Raw genomic sequence first — 10,626 nt, 5'->3', positions numbered from 1 at the left:
TAACAAGGTGTCTAATTTCGTTCTGTCGACCCCAGTGTTTATTGTTAGAACCAGAAGACAACTTAACACTCTTGTAACAGAGACAATTGCGTTTAGCATTTATTTTGAAATACCTGTAAAAAATGGTATAGGAGAGGTTGAGAGATATAAATTGCAACTTATTTCGAGCCCATTGATTCGGGGGTGTAAAGAGAACATTTCAAGGATCAATAAAAATCAAGTTTTGTCCTGTTATCATGAATGTACGCACTACGCACACGTTGATATAACCTTCACTATCTTTTGAATGTGGTGTGGTGTTCTTCGAACTTGAATCCACTTTATTAAGATAAGGTAATTAAGACCAACAAAACTAGTTTTAGCATTTTTTATTTAAAACATCTGTTAGACTACCAAATTTTAAGTCTTAAAAATTGGTAGAACTATGCAAATGCAAAATACAAATCCACGTACTCGTTCAACTCAGCGTGCACAATCTTAAGCCCGACTAGTGAGGCTTGGGATTAAAAAGCGTTATCTTTGGAGTAGTTTGTGGGCGAGCATTGCAGAACTCAAACTTGATTCATTTTTAGTGTGTAGAAGAAGGAAAAACGTTGCTTAAAATGTCGTGTTGTCCAGACAACTCATGGGGTAGCCTGATTGCCAACCCCGACTACAGTCCCAAGGGTAAAGTGTTGCAATTAGAAGATTTGCCAATATATGTGGCGGGTAAATCTGAAAAGTGCCTTCTTTGGAGTTACCATATATTCGGCTTCAACGACGGCCGTGGGAAGCAACTTTGTGATATGCTAGCAGATCAAGGTAATGGCCCTTTGACATTGGACATTTTCAAACCTGTTGTCAAGTCCTCCTGCAAATTTGAAGAATTTGAATGCTTGTTTCTTTTCTAACAGGATATATGGTAGTGATGCCAGATTACTACCGTGGAAAGAGCCAGGATCCAACCTTACCTGGGGCGAAAGATTTTTTGATGAGTGAGACTCAATGGCCTAAGCTCAAAAAAGATATTGAGAGCCTTGTGGTACCTTGGGCAAAAGAACAAGGCGCCAAAATCTTCGGAGCTATTGGTAAGACCATAGACGGGTATGGATTAACTATCCGTTTAAGTGTTGCCTCGCTACCTTTTCTTTCAGGTACTTGTTGGGGTAGTTACGTGGTTTTGAGAATCAGTTCGCATCCGGATTTCAAGGCGGGGGTCTCCTTACATCCGTCGCATACTATTCTGATGAGCCTGATGAATGATGATGAGAGAGTCATTTTGGAAGGCCTGAAAGGCACGCCTCAAATGTTTGCACCCGCCGGAAATGACCACGAGAATGTGAAACCAGGAGGGCTGGGTCAAAAGTACCTTGGAGATGACCTTACCATTGTCGAGTTTCCCGAGATGAAACACGGCTGGACCGTCCGAGGGGATCTAAAGGAGCCAGGGGTTGAAGAGGCAACCATAAGAGCCATGAAAGAAGCAGTGACATTCTTCAAAAAACATCTAAAGTAGCATTGCCTTAAATGATTTGCTCTCATTTCCCATTCTTGGCGATTACCATTAAGGCCAAGGCAGCAATAAACTTTTTATCTCACCATGATTTTAAGATGTTCATGACGGTACGAGCTCATGTCCCTCATTTTCGGAAAAGATACAGTCATATCTGTCTTTCATATTAAAGAGAAGAAGAATACATCGTCATTGATAGTCTTCTTCCATTAATTACGTGTCAATTGTTTTTCATAATTGCAGTCCAGTTTGTTTCTGAATTTTCTAGTGCTGTTTCCATTGAAACTAATGTAACCTTATTTGATGCTAAGAATTCAGTCCGTTTTCCGGAAATGGCCGAGCTTGTACGATAGAATTCGGTTAATTGGAACCATTTAATCGGGCAGACCACTAAGACGAGCACGGTTTAAAAGGAACTGGTTGACAGTACATAAGTTGATAGGTCAATCGGTCAGGGAATTCGGTCGATCGAGCAATTTTCTCGTTTTTGAATTCATCCCACCATATTTGAAATTTCGGACCAAAAATGACAGAAAATTATGCAGCTCATCTGAATTCAGATAAGATTTATGGTTACAGTTGTCGTCGCCAGGCTGGATGTCCGCTAAGAAGAAGGTAAGTAAGTAGATGTACCATATCCAAGGAGGTCAAAATGACATTAGGGATGGGAGGGGTGAGACAAGAAAACATGCAACAGGTAACTAGTTAAAGGTATCTCTGGGTAAGAAGAGGAACAGAGTGATTCGTCGGAAAAGCATGCTCTGTGCTCTAAGCAATAAATCAAAATCAAAAGCCCGTTGCTGATTTAGATGTCTCAAGTTGAGGCCAGCAAGCAGCTGGGCATCCCAAGGACAGCCTCGAATTAATAGTAAACTATTGGCAGGTTCTTGAAGTTCATTTGCAGTCTCAATGGGCTTCCTATATGTTCCCACATAAACCCTTAAACCCATTCAAGATAATTCGATTAATCGGAGTGATCGGTTAATCGGGCTGGTAGGTTTTTTGGCGTCCAACTTATCTTAATAAAAGCCCTTATTTGCAAAATCACACAACCCAAAGAAAACGGGAAGAGACACGGTAGATTGCTTAATAAACTACTAGTGCTTTGCCATGAAGGCAAGTCTTTACATTATGTGACCCACGTCACTAATCATACGTAAGATTTTAATAGAATTAGCCAAAGACGACAAAAATGCATACTAATTCAATGAAAATGGAATCGGCCCTTTATTTGGTAAGGGCTGAGTGACAAAGCGCCCTCTGACGTGCAGAAGGTAAAATATATTTCGTACAGGGCTAAAATAACATTTGGTGAAATATTTTTTTCTTCAAAACTGGTTTGATACTCTGGGTGAATCGATATGGAGACACCGACCACCCAAGCACTAACCTCTATTGAAGTTTTTCCCTTGGATTGTATAAACACACTCTTTTAATGGTTTTGAGACGAGCCAGACTCCTGGTCTGTTTTGTCTACCCCTCCTGGCCTAAGGCGTCTCCCTATTTTCAATGATAGAGGAGGCCTTTAATTTCTTTCGAATCGACTTCAACGCACATCTTAATCAGCCTTTTCACACTCTCCAAGGACGACGTCATCACTGGACAGAGACAGTAGGGTGGGGGAAAACTCATTTTCCTCCACCCCCGTCGCTGTCCAGTGGTGAAGTCGTCCTTGCACTGTCACAAGATTTAGTTCAAGAGAAATGCACTCAAGGCTAATTTTGAGACACTTCGTGACCATCTTAAAATCTCACAACTTGAAATTTTTAAGTTGTAAGGCCAATTCGAAACCTCATGTGAAGAACAATTCCTCTTAATCTCCGTCGAGGTGATTTTTCTGTTTCCTTTGGTGTTATTGCTTGCCAAACCTCATTTGTCATACTCTGGGCTAACGAGAGTCTAATGTGAGTGACATTTAAGAGGGCCGCCACGACCACGATTCGGTGGAAAGCTCGTTCGCTGTCCATATTTCTAAAAGTCCGTTAATTAACACACAAATCGGGGGTTGACCAAAAAATCGTTCGCCAATTTTGAGTTTGTTAAGAATATATGTGTCAAAAGCAATAAGCGCTTGAAAATCAGTACGAGATGCGTACAAAATGACAAGCTCATTCAATTTCTGCTCTTATTGGACTGTGTTTTAAATGCTCATGACTTTTGACGCATACGTTCAAAATGAGTTTTGAAAACACGTTCAAGACATGGAGAATCCTGGTTAGTTCGAAAAGTGAAGTCCTTCTCTTGGCTCCTTTATTGTTCAATTTACTTCCCTGAAATATTCGAAGGAAACGTGTAAGCGTTAGTACTATTTTTTATGTAGCTGGTGTGCTACGGTGGGAGGGTTGAATCTCACCCGACCAGCGAAGTTAGCCATCACATCGTCCGCATATAAGTTCCCATAATCAATACAGTGCCAAATTCCGGATCAGAATTGGTTCTCTGTCTGTGGGTATGGTAAGCATTTAATGTTTCCATGAGAAGGATCGGGGAGGAGAATCCAACCAGGGACTGAACACTAAGCCACCTCTCTTCCCTTTTAAACGTTTACTTCCCTCACCCCCTCACCGGGGTTTGAAGGATGCCTCTTACACCGCTCGGCCACTCTAGCTCTTTAGCAAGCTTTAAGTCAGACTTGGACTTGTATTTTCCCAAAATATCATATTGACCCTATCCATCAACTCTAATTCATTAGTTAATTACATATTTTTTTTGTTATGAAGCTACATAAGAATATCATGTTTTTCAAATTGAATTGCTGGTTTTCCATTCCCAGTAGCGCTAACAAATTCGCAAAAAATCCGATTGACTAATTTTCCTAAACCACTATCTTTACAAATATTTTTGTCACTCTATCTATCCCTTAAAATCAAAGCTTGATTTGTGGCAAACAACCTTTAGCACAAAGCAATTCTATCCTGGTTCCTCGTAATCATGCCTTTGATCTCTTCATAAGCGTTCCATGTGTTGGAATCTATGATGCTCCCAAATAAAAGAGGCTAATTAGCTTCAACGTTTTTTACGTGTTTCGTTTGAATTTTTACAAAGATTTGGTACTCGGCAATGTATGTTCCAGTGGAACAACTTTTACGAGCGCAGAAACTTGAAATAAATCGCAACATATATTGCCGAGAGCAAGGCTTGCTGGGGTACCGTATTGGTAGAGCAATTGCTTTCCAATTTGCGAATCCTGGTTCGATCCCAGGGAAGCCGAGTCCAAGCTTCTTTGCGGTGTTTCAAATACAGCATAAGTTGCTGCCTTAACAGCTTAAATGGGCGAACCTGCGATCATTCCCGAGGGTGAGGTAATAATTAATGTTGCACGTTTGGTTGCGACAACGGAGCGGAAATATCCCTTAATTGGGACACCCATCATCAGAAGCTAGCTGAGCGAGAGAGCTGTCTTCTGACTCCGAACAAACAAACAAACAAAATTGACGAGAACAATACCTACCAATAGAACATATTATCAATTTCAATTCTAATTGAGGTGGCAAACTTGGACATTAAATCATAGAGTGATGCACTGTTTGTTCTGTGATCTGTAGTTTACTTTTATTGCAACACTATACAAACCTAGCTCGCTACGAATGGCCAATCAATAACAAATACACCAATTCGTATGTAATGGAGACGTTATTGAGACTCTGACACATGTTGCTTGCTGGGTTCTCTAAATATGATTCCCCAGGTCGTTTTCATAGCTTGTGAGGACTAGTTCATCTTGTGTAATGGCAACGTTGTAAGCCGGTGGACCACTGGTAATTGAGGGTGACCGCTCCACAGAACTGGAATTCTGACAAGATTCAGGAGGTTCATTCAATCCTTCGGATTGATGATAAGAAGGTGGCAAATTGGGTCCAGCCTGCTCTCTTGGGTGGTTCAAGCCTCTGTCATGAATTACAACCACTCGTGGACCTCTCAAGGGTCCCAGACCACGTGGAAACATGGTACTCCGCACTGAAGGTGAACAAAGCATGTAGCACAACAGCAAACCCAGGATGAGCATAAATCCAACAAGGAATCCAGCCCAACACATGACCAGATAGATGAGGATCAACTTGCCAACAGGGTCTGGTTCCTTGATGGCAAAGGCTAGGCAAGTGGCAAAAAGTGCAAGGAAAATGCAGGTGAAGATCAAATAGAAGGCCAAAAGCGTTTTCCTGGTCACACTTTCCACAAGATGATCAAAGCAAGAATAGGCCATGAGGTAAGTGAATAAGAATATGAGAAGGCCGATGAAAATCGCTCCCACTGTAAAGGCCATGCCAAGGCTTTTAGCCTCAGAATCAGGTGGCTCCGTGGGACAGGTACAGTTACCGGGATCCATTTTGAAGGGCTTGTTCTATGATTTTTCTACTGTGAGTGTGAAAAGATAAAGTAGGAACAACAAAATGATGACAAACTTTTGGCCTTATCTTTTATCTACGTGTTGTTATGCGCATCTGTAATGCACGTCAAAGATTAAGCAATCTACTTAGTACAAATTTCTTTACCATAGGAAAGTTTATTTAACGACGTTCCGACTTATCAATATGAAGAAAGATCACAGTTTCGCTATTGACAATGGTCAAGCTTAAACGGCCCTGAATTAACTTCGATTCATGGCGTTTTCGTAAGAAGGCGGCAACTCCGTCGAGGTAGCTTCTTCATAAGTTGGGGTTTCATCAGGTTTCGGAGGTGGATAAATCTGCCCTAAAGTGGTCAGATTTATCCAGTTAGACTCTGTGTCATAGGGGACGATGTTGCTCTCCTCAAGTTGGCCCAATTGATCCGAATCAGAGTCAAAGAAATCCCCTATGGCGCATAAGACCAAGTAGATACCCATGACAACGACAGGGAAGACCATCAGGAAAAGCACGCAGCCAAACACGACACAACAGTAGAGCAACACATCCCAGAGGTCTTCCTTTACATCCGTGATGGTTACTTCATAGACACACACTCCCAATGCTGCACTTGACACAAGCACTGTGCAAAAGTAAATGACAAGACCCGTCCTTTGAGGCAGATGCTTACTAATCCAGAAACTCGCGTAGATGACCACAAATATAATGACTGTCACAATGAGGCCACCAGTGATATGGATCCACAAGGGTAGTTCAAAATCATCGTCCCAATCGCCCTCGGTTGTGTTATTGGGCAATGTAGGCACGGTGCTGGTATAGACCAAGTGGGTGGCCATTTTTCAGCTGGGAATCTATTATTATTGTTATTTTTATTTTTGTACGCGACAAGTCTTATCAGAGACTCTCATATCACCCGAGATAGGGCGATATTTCTGGGAATGTGGATCCGTTTGATGTGTCATGGTTAGAGGTGACAGGGAATGTGCGTTGCATTGTGGCAATAGGAAAAATGAAAGTGCTAGGCTCAGCCCTTAAGCCTTGTTGCGGAATTTATGATAGGATTTGTCCTTATTCGACTCCGCTTGTTGAAGCGATGGTCAGTCATTGTAGATCTCCAATTAACTTCAGTTTGGATGAGAGTAGAACCTGTTTCAAATACTATTGACTTGTCCAACTGAGCGGTTATTTTATTATATTGGCAGGTGAGGGTGACAAAAGTCGAACGATAAGTTGATCCTAGTGGGTCCGATGATAATTGCAAAATTGATCGAACATGATTTTTATAACCAATGATTAGACGACCCTAGCATTGTCACAAAGTTGATATTATTTTTAGAAGAGCCAAGAAGATGACGACAACATATTTTGCGAAGGTTACACTTCGCAATTCATTTTCTCCCACTGTTGAATTGTGTAGATCCCTGATAGAGTCTGAAAGAAGATAACTGCAATGTTTATAAATTTGATCTTAAATTTCACGAGCACATGCTTGTCATTTTTAACGCTTGGCTAAGTTTGCAGATAAACAGAGTTCTTTTTTCGCATCAGGGGAGTTTATGATTCAGTTCAACTGTGTTCTCAAACAGTAAAACATCTGGAAGCATTTTTCTTTTCTTTCTACTTCAGTACTAGGACATCATCTAAGGTTTAGCAAAAAGGACCATTTTTTTCAAAACGTCAGCAATTATTTTAATGTGTACCCTAGGCTTTATAACAACATGCAACTTGGTTAGTTTGTGTTTCAGAGATGCTTAGTCAATAAAGTTTGAAGTTGCGTTTTGCGGTTAAAAAAGAAGAAAACAATCGCTTGACTATGGTTCAAGTTAATGACACGACAAAAAAAAGAAATATATTCCAACGCTAGTGAACCAAAAAGATAAAAAATATTTTATTTTCTCTGAGATATTTTTTCAAAGTAAAAGTAATGCACGAGATATTTTGCTCTAATATGTTTTGAGTCCAAGAACAGAGATTTATATAAGGTAAATGCTCTAGATCATGGAACTATTCGGGCAAATACGTCTACTTTAGCTCCTATTTTTGCTTAGCTTGTACTTTTCTGGGCCTCTAGCCAGCTTTTTGGGATAATTGGCACCTCTCTAGTTTATCTCCAATACCGAAAGCTTGAAATAGTTCAACTATAATCACGATGCTATGAAAATAGCCATTTCCATGGAGAACCCGTCAAAAACAGTCAGTCGTTTGCCAAGCATTTTGTTCACAATAACAATGGTGAAAAATTCATCCCGAAACTTTCCCCCATATTTGACTCTTCTTCAACAACTAACAAAATTAGAAGTAAAACATTTGTGACAAAAAACACACCTTTTCTGGAGGTTAAGTTATGCAGCTCATCAGCTCAGTTCTGTTTTTCCTTGTCCCATTTCATTTTAGCTAGGAAGTTATGCTTCATAAATTGCCTCACTCACCATCCCGTAAAAGAACCAAGCATGGAAGATCTCATCTCAAGAACTCATCGGGCTAAAGATCATACCTAAATTTTAATTTTGATTATTTTCTTAGGCAAGCTTTAAAGTCAAAGCTTATATAAAGGATTAGGTAAGGTCTATCAACCTTACAATCCCTAAAAAAATACGTCATTTGAATTGTTGGCCAAATATCGACCTGCTTGGCCCAGCGTGTTTTGACACTGCCATGAAATACCTGGAAGCATTCAGGTCTCAATTTAGTTCTTAATGGAGACCATGCCAGGTGTTCTAGCTGTGTTTAATATAACCTGTTATAGTTGCGATGATAGCTGCTGACCGAACCGAGGAGGAGGTGAGCATGGTGGAAGACATGTCGGTGTTGCTTTACATTTCGTGCTAAATTCTTAAATAAAAGGTGTGCACCGTTCCACGACTTAATTGACTCTTTACACTAGGTATTGGCCACCACTAAACGAACGATCCTACCTATTTCATTGAAAATTGAAGCTTTATTTTAACGAGGTTTTCCTTATAAGGGTTAAGCCGAAATATGATTCAATTTCCTGGCGATTTTGAGCACAAATGGCACACTTGTAACAACTCTTCGAACTGTTTTTTCATACAAGACCATATCAGATATATTGATGAATCGCATAACTTTGACTCTGTTCTTAGACTTGCCATCCAATCTCCCAAGTTATTTCGGACCGATCGCAAACGGATTGAAGCCACTTGGAAAGCTGGAGGACAGACACGCCCATGAAAAAGCCCACATATCCACCGATCTCGGCCACCATACTCATAAACGAATACGAAAGTCGGGTTTGACTAACGGAAATATTGCGTTTGAAGAATAGCTTCAAATACCCGGATCCGGTTCTCCCGGGCACGGTCTCGACTTGCGAGATCACGTGTCCAATCGAGATGGACAAATACGTGCAGGGTTCTCGGCACAGCCGAGCTTGTTTGGACCCATGGACATGGTCCTCGAAAATTTGCGTGGCTTGGTCGAACTCTTGATCTGTTCGGCACATTACGGTCTCGTTTGTATTTCCCGGCACAAAAGGTACCAGACAATTCAATTCTGAGAAGAGATCGGGTTTTCTAATGTGACTTGTTAAATGATCTGATTCAAGGTACACTGTCATACCATCTCCAATGATTGTTCGGATCCCCTTGATGACGCATTCGTCGAACCCATAATTCATCAGCGTCTCGCATTTCTCGCCGTTGACTGATTCGAGCTCAGTCAAAGAGTGACTAACGTCAACGTAGGCCCTCATGTTGGTTAGGGCCCTCACCACGGTGTGAGAATCTCGGTGTAAGGTTTGGCCTGGATGATGAATGTATGCGTCAATGCCCAGGGCAATTTTGAAAACCACGTTAGCCTGAAAAGTGATCTTCTTTAGGGGTTGATGGTGGAAGGCTTGGTTAAGCAAAAGAAAATGATCGCTTCCATTGCATTGAAAATCAACGTAAAATATCAAAATGTTTTTTGCAGTTGCCGACATGCAAAAGCAATTCATCTTGAATTTGATATATTTTTTATTATTTATCAAATTAGTATGCTTTAAACTCATGACTTCTCGGCTATTCAAGCTCTTTTAATTTCATCTGATTTATATCTTATGCGGACTTTTTTACCGTTACTGGGAATAGTATGACCAGCAATCAAATCAATATGACCATTTGTCATTCGAAGTGTTATGCCGTTTGTTTGTTTGTTTGTTTGTTCATGAACAACTAGAATATGAACAGTGGCGATTAGTTTCCTTTGCAGTGCTTGAGAATTTGATGATGCTTTTTGATCAATGGGAGGGCTAAAAATATTTCTTAACCTAGAAAATATATTAGAAAAATGTGAATATAAGTAATTCAAAATAAAGTTTATTAAATATCAGTCAAACATATGATCATTTACAGTAACGTACTTGAAATTGTGCTTTCAGAATTGACTAAATGACAACCTTTATTTGCTCTGTGTATTGATTAGATTTGATAATTCCCCAAAACTTAAAACTTAATGTTCAAGATTGACTTCCAGCTAAGGAACCAGGTGCTTGTAGAGAAAATCAGTGAAAATAATAACTCATATCAACGTTGCCACTTGGCTATATAGAGACTAGGCATCATCAAATCTTTGACCTTCTGGTTCCATGATGATTGCTTCGAGATCTACAGGTCCATGAAATGATCTTTTCAATGGCTTCCAGATCACAATTGATGAATACCTTATAAAAATCAAGTCCAAACGGATCTTACTCTGACTGACCAAACATATTTTCGAAACAAATATGGCATCCCTCATGGTAGAAATAGAAAATCGGAGTTCAGACAACTTTTTGCCGCTCTAATCTTG

General features: G+C 40.3%; 2 protein-coding genes across 3 annotated transcripts; one reads left to right on the top strand and one right to left on the bottom strand.

Moving 5' to 3' along the window:
- The first annotated feature begins 226 nt into the window (after positions 1–226).
- On the top strand, positions 227–1,705 carry LOC131889999 (uncharacterized). 2 transcript variants are annotated; one of them, XM_059239243.1, is made up of 4 exons: positions 227–333; positions 573–801; positions 894–1,067; positions 1,134–1,705. In XM_059239243.1, the coding sequence occupies exons 2-4, from the start codon at positions 603–605 to the stop codon at positions 1,493–1,495; spliced, it is 735 nt and encodes a 244-aa protein (XP_059095226.1). In that variant the 5' UTR covers positions 227–333; positions 573–602; the 3' UTR covers positions 1,496–1,705. The 2 variants fall into 2 exon arrangements, with proteins under 2 accessions (XP_059095226.1, XP_059095225.1); XM_059239242.1 differs by lacking the exon at positions 227–333 and having other exon boundaries at positions 508–801.
- Positions 1,706–8,774: 7,069 nt separating this feature from the next.
- On the bottom strand, positions 8,775–9,740 carry LOC131890711 (uncharacterized). Its single transcript, XM_059240118.1, has 2 exons — positions 9,418–9,740; positions 8,775–9,351 (listed from the first exon to the last, which is right to left on the bottom strand). The coding sequence occupies exons 1-2, from the start codon at positions 9,548–9,550 to the stop codon at positions 8,939–8,941; spliced, it is 546 nt and encodes a 181-aa protein (XP_059096101.1). The 5' UTR covers positions 9,551–9,740; the 3' UTR covers positions 8,775–8,938.
- Between the last annotated feature and the right edge of the window lie 886 nt (positions 9,741–10,626).

The sequence above is a fragment of the Tigriopus californicus genome, chromosome 11, assembly GCF_007210705.1.
Source record: "Tigriopus californicus strain San Diego chromosome 11, Tcal_SD_v2.1, whole genome shotgun sequence".
NCBI lineage: Eukaryota > Metazoa > Arthropoda > Copepoda > Harpacticoida > Harpacticidae > Tigriopus > Tigriopus californicus.
Note: the sequence above shows the minus strand (reverse complement) of the source record. Positions and strands in the feature narration are given on the sequence as shown.